General features: G+C 38.1%; 1 protein-coding gene across 1 annotated transcript; it reads right to left on the bottom strand.

Moving 5' to 3' along the window:
• Window positions 1–7,648: 7,648 nt before the first annotated feature.
• LOC149814238 (aquaporin NIP1-1-like) lies at window positions 7,649–12,047 on the bottom strand. Its single transcript, XM_089988479.1, has 6 exons — window positions 11,988–12,047; window positions 10,861–11,018; window positions 9,868–10,089; window positions 8,888–9,085; window positions 8,563–8,624; window positions 7,649–8,011 (listed from the first exon to the last, which is right to left on the bottom strand). The coding sequence occupies exons 2-6, from the start codon at window positions 11,014–11,016 to the stop codon at window positions 7,792–7,794; spliced, it is 858 nt and encodes a 285-aa protein (XP_089844605.1). The 5' UTR covers window positions 11,017–11,018; window positions 11,988–12,047; the 3' UTR covers window positions 7,649–7,791.
• Window positions 12,048–14,117: the final 2,070 nt, after the last annotated feature.

Raw genomic sequence — 14,117 nt, 5'->3', positions numbered from 1 at the left:
GGGTTGGACTCACATAGGATCTAAGCATTGTTGAGGCTGACCTTATTGGATCTTGCCTAATCAGATTTGGATTCAGAGTAGGGTGGGGAAAATGTAATGCTAAATCGGATTCCGATTACCTAATTGGGTATCTTTTATATGTAACCGAGGTCGGATAATCTGTCTGAATTTGGATTTGTTTCTGAATCTGATTATTAGTCTGATCATTTTTGCTCTAGTAAATCTGACCAATCGGATTAAGATCTGGTTGGATATCTGTTGAGCCATTCAACAATCCAGTTACATTGTGGGTACGTGAGGATGATGGATTGTGGGTCCCACTGATGCTGATTTTCCCTGGAGCCCAGGGTCTCTAAAAAAAATGGCCGATATTTGTGACTAGGCTTAGGGGTGTGACCCGACATCGTGGACTCATGGGTTCGGTCAAACACAAAATACATACCCATAATGAAAATGGGTCAGGTCTTGAATATTGTAAATGAAGACCCAAACACGTTAGGACTTGACCCGATTTTTATACCCAATCTAACCGGTTCCCCATAATGTAAAACAGAACCGACTCAATTATGTAATCGAACCCACTTTTAAACATACCCGAACCCGAACCAACTCAAACTAAAACCAATTATGTAACCAAACCCGTTTTATATAGGAACTGACCCGATACATACCCAATACATTTTGAATATGATATATATCATTGATGCTTTTTATTTCAACTTGAAATAATTGGTTGGTATCCATATATTCTTTTATATTTAGGTTTCGACATTATTTAGAATACTTAATAACTTTTATTTTTTTAACATATAATCTTTTTAATGAACAACTGATTGCATTAATTTACATATTTTTTGATTGGTGGATAATTAGATCTAAAATACCAATTATTTCAAGATCCGAGCTGAAACCCAAACCTGAACTCGAGTTGATTATACACGAACACGTAAAACCATATGAGTCTACATTTTTCAGCCATCCCAAACTTGAACCTGGATCCGAATCAAAATGGGTTGGGTCTGGGTTTAATTATTATATCCTATTAAAAATTAGGTCTATTGAAGACCTGACCTGGTCGATACATTCCCAAACCCGTTAATCTACATGCGTCCACAATTTTCAGCTGTATCCGATCCTGAACCCAGACCTGAATTAAATTGGGTTGGGTTGGGTTTGGGTTTAACTTTCAGAACTGATTAAGAATCGGGTTCGATAAAACCCGACCCGCTTACACCCCTAGGTATATTACATCAATTAGCCAGATCTGTCTAGAGGGTGAGCATATCGTGTGATATGCCGAATCACCCACTTGTTTTGACATCATCACTGTCCATTCAATCAGACGAACAACAGACCAAAGCGATGTTGAGGTCGGCGTCATGCATGCCTCACTTGTTTGCACAACGAACGGTGGGGATAAAGGGAATGAAATGCTGACGTGCCAAAAACACCTAGGTTGGGTCATTCGGCTTATCACCTAATCTCTTCTGACTAATCAGCAGATAATTTTATACTTTTCTTCTTCGAAAGTATGAAATTAAAACTCATATGACAAGCCAGGGGCGAACCAATTCATGCTTGGCTCTTTTGTATGGTTAGCTGAGTTTGTGCTGATAGTGAACCAAAGTTAAACGAGCCAAATTCGAGCTGGCCTGTTTACAAAATATACATATTTAAAAAATTAAAAACTAATAAAATTCAGACTCTAACTTGCTGAGACTCATTCACAAAATAAATGCATTGTTTCAAAGTTGTAATCCATAGGATTTGAGCTCTAAACTTATTGTTTGCAAGCTAAACATTTCAATTATTCGTCTAAACTTTATAATATAAAATATAAGTACAGTACATTTATTACTATTAAACGACCCTACACTATAAGCCAAATATGTTTTGTTTAGATTTGGCTTATTTAACTTGTTTCTTGAGTTTGATGATGAAGTGACGTAGGATTCAAATGATTCATTGGATCATTTAAAATTCATATTATTTTAATTTGTATATATTTTTTTGTTTTGGGTCATTGTAATGGACATTTCTTTGATTTTTTAGTTAATTATTTCTATATTTATTTTCCTGTTCTCTAGATAATTTGTAGTTTGGTTAGAATTCCTCGTAAATCGGTCCTCTGATTTACATCATGAAGTCACAGGATCAAATTCCACTGACGCACGGGCCTACTTAAATCTTTAAGAGGTGGTCGTCGTGAAGCCTAACCCGAGGGTTTTCTCGCTTCAACAAGGATCCATCGTAATAAAAAAACAGAAAACTTGTTTTATGAGTTCGAAGGAGATCTTTACTATCTGAATATAAGCTCAGAAGGACTAGGATCGAATCCTGCTGGTGCATGTGACTGCCGTTGCTTTATCTGAATATAATGAATACGGGAAATAATTATCACAACCTTTTCTTTCCCCAATTGCCAAGCTTGGTGTGGACCCGGTGGGATTTATGATATAGCTACTTAGCCTACTACATTATATTATATATACGGTACCGCCTATAGAAGTAGAACAAGTTGGTCATGATCAGATTCCTACTTGCTCTTGTTGCTATCATCTTTGGTTACTAGACTAGTTCATGGATGCTTTGCTTTAAATTCTTTGATGGGTCCACCATTGTCGGTCATATCTAGGGGTGGCAATCGGGTCGGGTTGGCGGGTTGGCGTGTCAGCATACCTCAACCCGAACCCGACCCGTTTATTAAACGGGTCGGCTGTGGCAAACACGAACCCGACCCGTTTAATAAACGGGTAACCCGACACGACCCGCCAACCCATTTAATAAATGGGTTGGGTCGGGTAAACGGGTTTTCAGGTTGGCGGGTCAGGTTGGCGGGTTGACGGATCGGGTTGGCAGGTAGTTAGGTTGACGGGTCGGGTTGGCGGGTTGGTGGGTTGGCAGACGGGTTGGCGGGTCGGGTTGGCGGGTTGGCGGGTTGACCCACCCGCCTAACCCGTTTATTAAACGGGTCAGCCGGGTTGGCGGGTTGGCATACCCCCAACCCGAACCCGACCTGTTTAATAAACGGGTTACGCGGGTTGACCCGTTTATTAAACGGGTTGGCTTAAGCCCAACCCGAACCCGCCTAAGAGGAGGCGGGTTGGCGGGTCGTGTCAGAAATTGCCACCCCTAGTCATATCATTATTTGCCCCTGCTTTGATTCATTCTTTCAATTTTCAAAAATAATAAAACACTCGACAGATGACGGAGAGCCAAAAAGAAAAAGAAAAGAGATGAATGATTACGTGCACGCCATGCAGTCCTATTAGATGATGATTAGTAGGGAGTAGAGATGTAAACGTTTGGATTCGGGTCGGATATGGCCAAATACTAAATTGGACTAGTCGGATGGCTAAACGAATTATTCAAATTCAGATTTGGATACCAATAGCCAAAAGCTCATATTCTATCCGCTTATTTACATGTAAACTGATTCGGATATGGATATTTGTTGGATTGGGTAGCAAAAAACTAAAAACATATTTGCATCTGATTATAACCGGATATAGTTGTTGGGAGTGGTGATAGAAACAGCAGATTTGGCAACATCGTCGCGAGGATGTTGCTGAATTTATACTGTCATCATCCCTACCAATGCCACTCCAATAGTCGTCTTTTCTCCCGAAAAAAGGATTGCATTCAATGGAGATGACTGGGATTTCTCCCTCATCGCTTCTCGCAACCACAGTGACAAATATCGCGAGATTTATGAAAATCTCGCGACAATTGCCTGAAAGTTTAAAACGGCAATTTCTAGCAAGATTTTCAAAATATCGTGAGATTTATGAAAACATAAATACCATGATTTAAACATGATATTTACATTTTAAATGACTATTTATCATGAAAAAACCCATGTATTTTTAGTTTTAAATCATTTTTATTAATATTTTCTTATAAAATATTTTTTATATTTTTTTATTGCCGAGATTTTGCCAAAAAATGCAAGATTTTATGAAAAAATTTCAATTTCTCACAAGTTTTTTGCCGAAAAAAACATTTGTCACTATCCTCCCAACCACGTCTCCCAAACAGAGCCTAAGCACAATCAAATTCAGATGGGTATATGATAAAATCTAATTCATTGGCATGCCTAATAATTAGTAGGAAAATGCACTTTCCTTTTTAGGCATGATCAGGTCAGAGGCACCTCTCATGGATTACTGTCATAAGTGCCTTGAATGTCGTTCATCTATATAATTAATGAACTACCCAAATAACATGGTTGGATAGTTTACCTCTCAGATGTGTCCCACAAAAATTTTCAAAGCCACTCATCTTGTAGATGAACAACATTTAATGCACAAAAATTGAACGGTTGCGAAACAAGAAAAAATGATGGTGTTTAGTTGCCCTTCATCTCATGGATAAACGGCATCCAAGGAACCTCTGATGAAATTATAGTCAGAGGTGCCTTTGACCTGAGATACGGTTTCTTTCTCTTTATTTTATTTGCATAGTTCACGATTCATCCTATAACAAGGGTCAGTAGTGAATGTGCCAATTTGACAGGATGGCATGAGTTTGAAACCCGACATCCCACATCCTTCGTTGCCAGGGATGTCGATGGTTGAGTGTGACCCCATTCCAACCTATACAGGTTCCAAAGGGTAAAGTGTTAGCTCACAAAGTTTTATGTTGTTACTATATAAAAAAAAAGTGTTCGGTACAGGGTCAAATTCAATGTTGTTAAAATTTGTTCGCTAGGTGAATTAATTAAAAAAAAAACTGATCATACTATTTTCTAAATTCTGCATGCTTTCACAAATACAAAAAAATATGTCAAAGTTATCTGCATATCCAAAATCATTGATTTCAAACTTATTTAGCACCATTGTGGACTCCCTTATCTTAAGGACAATATTTTGTGATTTTTCAAAAGACAAATTCAACTAAGGAGATTCACTTGATATATATTTGTGCAGACCTCCTAACCTTCACATCAATATCTTGTGAACCTCTTGACCTTCGCACAAATATCTTGTAAACATTTTTTAACTAAAGAGATTTGCATTATATTTTTGCGGACCTCCTAACCTTCACACAAGTATATTGTCAACCTCTCAAAGGCTAAAATCCAACTAAGAAGATTTACATTATATTTTCACAGACCTCCTGGCCTTTACACAAATATCTTGCGAACCTTCAAAAAATTAAAATTACAACCTAAAGAGATATGCATGATGCCCCAAAAGGGTTTGGCGTAGTGAGATGGGACCTAAGTTACAAGGCAAGTGGTATAAGTTCAAATCTCATGGGTGTCATCTCTAGAGTAAGCCTAAACAAGGCGACTTCCTAGGGGCAAGGGGTAAGCCCACAAAGTTTTATGTTGCTCGGACACTGTCCGTAAGTAGGCAAGCAAAGCTAGCTCGGTTAGGTCTCTGATCTTGAGAATGGTTTCTTCGTATAAATATAAAAAAAAAGAGATGTGCATAATATTTGTGTGAACCTCCTAATTTTTGTATAAATATCTTGCGAACCTTTGAAAGTTAAAAATCTAACTAAAGAAATTCACATAATATTTGCATGACCTCTTACCTTCACACAAATATCTTGCAAACCAATAAAAACTAAAATCCAATTAGAGAGATTCACATTTGCATGGATCTCACAACTTTCATACAAATATGTTACACACAGCTGACAAGTACTCTATCTACAGTGAGATTAACTACAATAAGCGAAAGCCACTTAACAATATGTTTGGTACTTAGTGATGTTTTAGTGCAATTGTCAGCATATTCACGTAAATATCATGTAAATCTCCTTTTTAACTTTCTAAACAATTCGTATTTGTGTGAATGTCATGGTAGGAGGTCTATACAATTATCACATGAATCTCTTTAGTTGGATTTGTCTTTTAAGGATTTACAAGATATTGATGCAAGGTCACAAGGTTCGCACAAATTAAATAAATTATATTAAATAAGTCTAGAACCAATGTTTTTGGATACACAGAATTTTAACATATTTTTGGTATTTGTAAAATACACTAAATTTTGAGGATAGTATGATCATTTTTATGTAAAAAACAAAATGTACCAATTGATATATTTGTCAATCAAAATGACTTTTTATCATCGGATGACACTTGTCATTAAACAATAAAAAATATTTTAAATTATTAAACAAATTTTTAACCCCTTAATTAAAGATATTAAAGAAAATGAATTGAATCGGTTTGTGAATCAGCCCCTTTTGAATCGTCATTGTGCCAATTCAATCTGAATCGGCTTGTTCAGACAGATTTTTACAGCATTGGTCAGATTAAATACTCAGGTCGAACCTGCGAGGTTCGATTAACACGCAACTCGCAAGAGCATGGTTTATGAATTTCATACCAAACTCTGGTCCGACTTGAATTCTGGTTAAGGTGTGCATTTTTTAATGCAAAAAAATATTATTTTACCGAGTAATTTGAGTTTTTTTTTTTACATAATCCTTATTGAACCAGGGTCTGGTTTTTCCTATAAAAGATTATCCTTAATTATGAATGGCTGAAAAAGAAAGGAGGGCCACTCCACATCCATGTTTTTGAAACGAAAGGGCAACCTTGTATGAACGGGAACTACAATCGACAGCCACAACCCCCTTGGTCTTAAATCATTGGTTAAACAGGCAGGGCACCAAAGATGTGGATTTTCTTTTTACAAGTGGGAACATAAAGCCCCAAGGCGGGTTGAAGTAGTAGGGTGGGGCCTTGGCTGCTAGACGGGCAGTCAATGTTCTATTCTCATGAGTGTCACTTTTCTGCACAAGCCAATGCTTAGCATAGGCCGCGGGGGCGGGGGTCCTAGCCTTGGAGTTTTATGCAGTCAACACGATGACATTAGGTATGGCATGCTGAGCCAGTGCAACCAGGTCTTTGTGCTGGGTGCGGTTTCTTCGGGCCGACGCCCAGCATAGGCCAGGACGGGGTCTCGGCCTTGGTATTTTATGCCTTTGGGACGACGACGGTAAGTATGGCAGGCTAAGCCAGCCTGACCAGGCCTCTTCTATTTCAGACAGTTTCTTGGAGTAACAAATCGAAAAAAAAGTGACCTTAGTCTGCTCTATGCTATCCATGGAAATAGATACGGCAGCCAAGTTGGAAGACTTTAATTTAGATGAATTTGAACAGCAAGGTCTTAATTCGGCTAAGTAGGGTCAGATGAACTTCCTGAGTAGCTAGCCATGGTTGAATTTTGAGTCAATGTTGAAAATGTCCGTCATCTTCATCTACTATATATTGAGGACTTCATAGCGTAAACGCAAATAACTCAAAACTCACTAGTTTGATTTTTTTTTTTTTGGAAAAATAGAGGACACATATAAAATTTAATTAATAAATACTATTTTTGATATTTTAATATTAAAAAGGCATTGTTATTGAAATAATCTTAAAGACATTAAAATTTCTAAATAATATAAAATATCAGTGCCGTGTTCGGTCGTGTCACAAGGGAGACACGGCCCAAATGGGCGTGTCCTTGTAACAAAGCACCGTACGTGTGCCCATGTAGATGGGTAATTCATGGGTAATCTGTCAATTTGAGTTTCAGAATTGCCATTTGAAAACTAGGAATGTGAATCAAAAGTGCTAAAGAAATCATTCCAAAAGGCTTAATTAAATCAAGCACAAAGGACCAATCGATCAATGAGACAGTTAGTTGAATACTCATTCCATATTTTTCAGGAAAACCTTATGGAAAGTTAAAAACAAAAGATCATGGAGAGAGAGAGAGAGAGAGAGAGAGAGAGAGAGAGAGAGAGAGAGTATCTAATCTACATTAACGTACAAGAAGTCTGTTACAGAGAGCCACTTCTCCCTACGCTCTTCAACAAGAAACCACTCTTGGTTATTTCGCTTAGGGGCTTGTTGGTGAAGCGCATGAGGTTATAGGCCAAGGCACCACACACTGCACCGCAAATCGGACCCACCATGTAGACCCAAATACTGTCATATCGGTTCCCGACTATAGCCGGACCCAGAGTTCTTGCTGGGTTCATTGATGCCCCGGAAATAGGCCTGCAACGAGGAACAAAACCCAATTAGTGTACACTTACAAAGCAGGTTAAGCACCATGGTCATTATATATGGCTGCCAAGTGCCAAGTTGGTTGGCCCGCTTGAGTGGGTTGGTTGGGTTAGCATAACTCACTGGACCCATCTGAGTTGTGATAACTGGACTAAGCCTACCCCACTGGGCTGGGGCAATATCCTAAACAAACTGTGCACTAGGTCCTGTACAGTTTCTAGGTTGGGTCATGTGAATTTGATCCACACATTAACTTGCATGAGACAACACAGCCAATGGTCTGGATCACTTCTAAGTTTGGACATGTTGACAAATAATCTTTAGCCTATGCAAAAAAAGCAAAGCAGATCCAGTGATGTAGCCACACAGACAGAAAATCGCTGCGTGTAGAATCACTGCATACAGTGATTTTCTGTGTTTGTGTTTTACACAGAACGATAGTGATTTTCTGTGTTTTGTCTGGTCCGAGTACTTTGTGAAGGCCGATCACCTAACCACGCCCCCAAGAAAGGGCTTAAAGTATACAAGGTTTTAATGAATACCCTGCAAACATCACATTTAATAAGATGGTAGCTCCAACAGCAATTCCTGCAAGTTCTCCAACCTGCAATAAAAAAAGAAAGCCAGATTGGTCATCTAAAGACAGGCAAACAAGCTAGTGGTAAGAAACAAGTCACTACAAGAATATCATTTCAGTGTAACAAACTTGCCAAAATGTGAAAAGAAAATTAATTCTATATTTCCCTTTTGGTTAAACTGAAAATCTGGCATCCACTTAGTTGGTATTTGAATTCCTTGACAAAATTAATGTTTGGTTCAAGACATTTCAAAGTCTGATGAAGTCTTTGAATATCCCAAGGTACTTACAGCTCTTGTATCAGTGGCAACTCCTGAGATAACGAACATCAGGTAAAATGTGATTACGAATTCAAGAACCAGAGACTGCAGGTTTGATCCAGTAGGCAGTGTTCCGGGAAAATGTTGCAGCCCTCCACCAAACATCAGACGAAGTGTTCCACTAGCCAGGGTTGCTCCCAGCATTTGTGCTGCCACATAAGCAGGAACCTGCACAACAATAATTAAGTCAGTAAAATAAAGTAAAGAAAGTGCATAAATAATGTAACTGGAACCAAGGCTCCCAAGCACACCTTTTGGGTATTTCGAAAGGAACCAAAATAACTGAAGGTTTTCTCATTTTTGGAGTTTTCTTCATTTTACCCAGAGGTATAAGTATGATAATATATAAGATTCAGCACATTGCATGTGTGTTGGGTGGAAGGTTACTTTTGAGGACAGTGATACTGACTTTAGTGCAATACTATGACTGACCGTGAACTAGAAAATATAACAAAGATGGCTATCTTTACAGTTTTGCTCTTTTGTTTGGTAAACATCATGGTGCCTGCTTTTTCCAGACGACGACTTACATGGCGTTTGATTTTTCCAGGCCACAAGTTAGACAAGTGGTTTTCCCAAGTCGCCTAATTTTTCAGGCGACAAAAGGTCAAAACCATCTTGAAGAAAATTAATTGTTCAGCTTTGTCATTTTCTTTTTCTTTTTTTTTTGATGATCAAGCTGGGGGATTAAGCCCCCCTCCTTACTAGGACACAAGCCCTTTGAGTCACGAATTTACCATGTTTGTCATATTTTTTCAGTCGGCCAAAACACGGAATGGTGCCCAAAGTGAGTGCCATCTATGTCTTTATCAGTTATTTTTACCATCCATTGGCAGCAGAGTGAAAAGATTAGCAGTTTTAATTACTATACTTTTAAGCGTGCCATAAAAGTGTATGGTTTATAATGCAATGAAATTTACCTCCTTAGTCAAGATAGAAGAAAATTTTACCTGCTTCAATGGGAACCTTCTAGAGATTGCAAAGGCAATGGTAACAGCGGGGTTGAAATGTGCCCCTGAGATGTGTCCAACGGAGTACACCATGACCATGACCACCAGCCCCCATACTATGGCAACCCCAGGGAAGGTGATAGTCCCTTTACTCTTGTTAATGGTCACTGCCCCACATCCAGCAAATATTAAGAAGTATGTTCCAAATATCTCTGCAATTATCTGCAAGCAAAATTGCAAACGAATTAATCCTTTTTTTTAAGGAAACATCATCATTATCATCTCTCTCTCTCTCTCTCCCTCCAATTGTAGGTATAATGAGAAAACTCAAAAATCACAAATATATTCAACCTCAACCATACAAGTGTCTACTGCACTGGTGAATCAGGCTCAATCTGGACTGCTTTGGTCTTGTGAAGAGGACACGGCTATGGACAATGATTCATTTGAGACACTAATACTCTAATTCCTTTTGGAAACTAGGAAAAGGGGACCGAACTTTTTTAATCGTTAACTAACTTTAGATGTGTTAAATGATGCGCCCACGTGTCTTGTCGTGTCATACAGACACGGACACCTGAATGGCATGTCCCTGTGACGTGAGAACTTGGACCAGCTAAGTACCAAACGCGTCACCCTGAGGTCGCTTGAGATCGAGTCCTCAAACTCTAGGATTAGCTTTTACCTCCATTTCTAGAATTGGTAAAGACGCTAAAAATAGACCTGCTGGTGCTTAAATAGCTCATATAAAACAGGTCGGATATGGTTTTGATAACCATTCAATAAGCAGGAAACAGTAAACTGGAATAGCAGAACTCATAAATAAGACCATGTACTTCATAAATGGTTCAATAAAATCTTGCATGAAAAATTAGGTGAGAGCTCTGAAAGTTTCAGAGAAATAAATAAAACCATGAAAAAAAAAGAGGCCATTCTCTCATATCATAAGTAGGAGAAGAATTGGAAGTGAAGTAAAATAGAGAGGAAATTCACCTTCTGCAGGAATTGAACTGAGAGATAGCATCTTGATCCAGTACGTGACTCCTGATTGCAAGAAATATTCCCACTTTCCATTCGACCGATTTGCTCATCGGAAACTGCATTGGATACCGGTTTAGCATGGGAACCATTGACAGAAATCTCAGCCATCTCTGCATAAATCATAATTGAGAAAATTAAATGGTGGTCTTTGTGAAAACAAGGATTAGTGAAACAGAAATACCTCAACAAAGAAAAGAATTGATATGAATTCATTTGTGGCAACCACAGAGATCCTAATCAAACACCTCAACAAAGAAAAGAATTGATATGAATTCATTTGTGGCAACCACAGAGATCCTAATCAAACACCTCAACAAAGAAAAGAATTGATATGAATTCATTTGTGGCAACCACAGAGATCCTAATCAAACACCTCAACAAAGGAAAGAACTGAGATGAAAGCTTGTGGTAACCAGAATATATATATATATATATATATATATATATATAAAGAGAGAGAGAGAGAGAGAGAGAGAGAGAGAGAGAGAGCCGAAAGTAATTCAACATTACCACTCATGAAGATCAACAAAATGTTGAACCCATGAATTGAACAAGAACAAAAGCCAAAACAAATAAAGAAAGCACAAGAGAAAAGAACATTAGACAGATAAAATGGGCTCACGTCATAGCCGCTTGCCCAGATTGTGACAAAGGATAGGTAGCATCAGTAGGAGGGAGAGAGAGAGAGAGTCTAACAAAAGACTTCACAGAACAGTGAAGAAACCCACAAAACCAAATAGCAAGATTGAACTGAAATTTTTAATGGGTCCCTAAAAAACTGCAAAAAAAAAGCACTGCAAATTGAGATTCAACAGAAACAGTTATTTGTGTAGAAGGCCACAACAAGAACCAGCAAAGAGAAAATGAAAGGACTGAACTCAAGTCTTCATGAATAACCCCAAGAAGAACAAACAGAGAAAAACTCTCCCCATTTCCAACTTTTTCGCAGCCAATTTTGTTGACAGAAACCACAAAGAATGGTGTTGAAGGCAAACCATACAGATAATTAATGGAAAAAATTTGAGCAGAAGAATTTCATACTTGTCCAAGAAGAAGCACGAACCAAAATTTATCTGTACCTTGGAGTGTAGAAGAAACAACAGAGATTAGAGAATCCTAAAGCCCAGAATCAGGAATGCTGGATGCTGGTACTCAGTCGTAGAAGGCTCTATTTATAATTTCATTCATGAAAAGCCAATTGACTTTTTCCGTTCCTGTCAATTGGTATTTGGACCAATTCCCAGTGATTTCACACACAAAAGTTTGTGGGATGAGAGAGGAAGAGAGAATTAAATATAAAGAAAATTTTGGATGGTGAAAGGAGAGCATTGAAGGCAGGCCTAAATGAACACCCGCTTGGTGAAAGAGAAGTTGAGTTGGCAGTTGAGTGCATTAACTTTATATGGTAATTTCCATTAACTATACACGATAAACTATAAAGTTTAATGTGAACACTAGCTTTATTATTTCGCATGTTTTTTCCACATGGGAGTGAAGAAAAAGGCTATCGTGGATCTTGGAAAAATATACATAACTGGCTTCACTTTTTCAAGTGAGGTAAATGGTAGTCTAAAATTAATATGCTTGACTTGATGTTAGCAAAAAAAAAAGACAGAGTGATTCAAATGGGAACAAGGGTCATCCTCAGGTTGTTCCTAACCCTGTTCCCAAAAATTAGGATCTGGATACTGGACCAGGTAGAACCACGTTGCTACCAATCAGATCCAGATTTGGTCTTGAGAGGCACAGGGCTGCAAACAATTAGGATTCAGGTCGGATATCTGAACAAATAGGAATCCATTTAGCCAGTTTCAGTAGCCAAAAGAAGATCCGATTAACATTTAGTTTAGGATTCAGTATCATGTTTTGCATCCGAATCCAAGAAAAAACCAAATCTGACTAAATTCCAAATCCGAGTACATGAAAATGTCGGATTTAAGCAAGGCAGATTTGGATTCGGTTTTGGCTGATCGCCATCCTATTCTTAATCTGAATTCGGATCCAATTATGCCAGACCCAACTTAGTCAGACTCGGTAATGCCTAGATCCAACCCAAGTCGGAACCGTTTACACCCCTAGGCACACCCAGATAAACTACATCCCACAAATTTACAAGTGAAGCTGTTAGAGAAACATTTATGTGGTCCTAGACATTCTATAAAGGGCTACTGTGAGCTGAATCTGAACTCGGACCTATCCCTGGATTCAATAATTTACACACAATGCTAACTTAAACTAGTGGTTATTATTCTTTCCACATTTGGATGTCAAGGGATTCCACTCTGAGTGCCTGAAGCCCAGAAACCCATGCAGACTCCTAAAGGGTCATCATAATTCCATCTGACTGAAATAACAGAAAACTGAAATGGGAAACTCCAAGAAAGCGCCTTTCATTTGCCTCTCTCTCTCTCTCTCTGTGTGTGTGTGTGTATATATATATATATATACACACGAAAGGGCATAAGGCCGAACTTTCTTCTGTCGAGTGAGAATCGGAAGCGCTGGGTGCATCCAAGTGTATGATATAAAGGCTTTTAGCAGTTGCAACCGCTGGTAAAAGCCTGGGCGGAAAAAGGCTTTTAATAGCAGTCACGACTGTCTAAAAGCCCTTTTTTTCTTAAGCGGCAGTTATGACCGCTGCTAAAAGCCTTTTTTTTTCTTAAAGGCGTGCGTCCGAGGTAACCCTACTATATATATATATAAAGAGAGAGAAGCAGATTTTGTATTTATGAAGGTACAGTAGAAATCATCTTTTTTTATATATATTCATTTTTTTAGCAAATCAGATCATATTCTTATACATAGTTTCTTAATAAGAAATAGGTTTTGAATCGGGTGATTTTGAGATGTAAGAAGTTTTTTTCAAGAACATAAAAAAATCAACAGCCTACAATGTACAAATAGTATACGGCTCAACAGATCATAATCAAGAAATCCAAAGAAAGATTCTGCATTTGGATGTTGATATATGCTTCCGACCTACAGTCACTTGCCAAGTGATATTTCATAGTAGCTTTCACTTTAGCCCCGAAACCCAATTTTAGAGAATCCCTTGAAGTATACAACTAGGGCCCAGATGATCGAACAGCGCATGTTCAGGCTTGGCTCATTTACTATTGGATTGAGCTTGTGATTCGGCTCATATTCATGTTTAGCGTGTATATATATATATATATATATATATATATATATATATATATATATATATA

The sequence above is a fragment of the Nuphar pumila genome, chromosome 15 (genome assembly GCF_984573655.1).
Source record: "Nuphar pumila chromosome 15, dmNupPumi1.hap1.1, whole genome shotgun sequence".
Taxonomy (NCBI): Eukaryota; Viridiplantae; Streptophyta; class Magnoliopsida; order Nymphaeales; family Nymphaeaceae; genus Nuphar; species Nuphar pumila.
This window is presented reverse-complemented; position numbering and strand designations above follow the sequence as displayed.

Coding starts and splice junctions, on each gene's coding strand:
- LOC149814238 (XM_089988479.1), bottom strand. CDS start 11,016: ATGGCTGAGATTTCTGTCAATGGTTCCCATGCTAAACCGGTATCCAAT. Junction 10,090..10,860: donor CAGTTCAATTCCTGCAGAAG/GTGAATTTCCTC, acceptor TTTTGCTTGCAG/ATAATTGCAGAGATATTTGG. Junction 9,086..9,867: donor GAAGGTTCCCATTGAAGCAG/GTAAAATTTTCT, acceptor ATTGTTGTGCAG/GTTCCTGCTTATGTGGCAGC.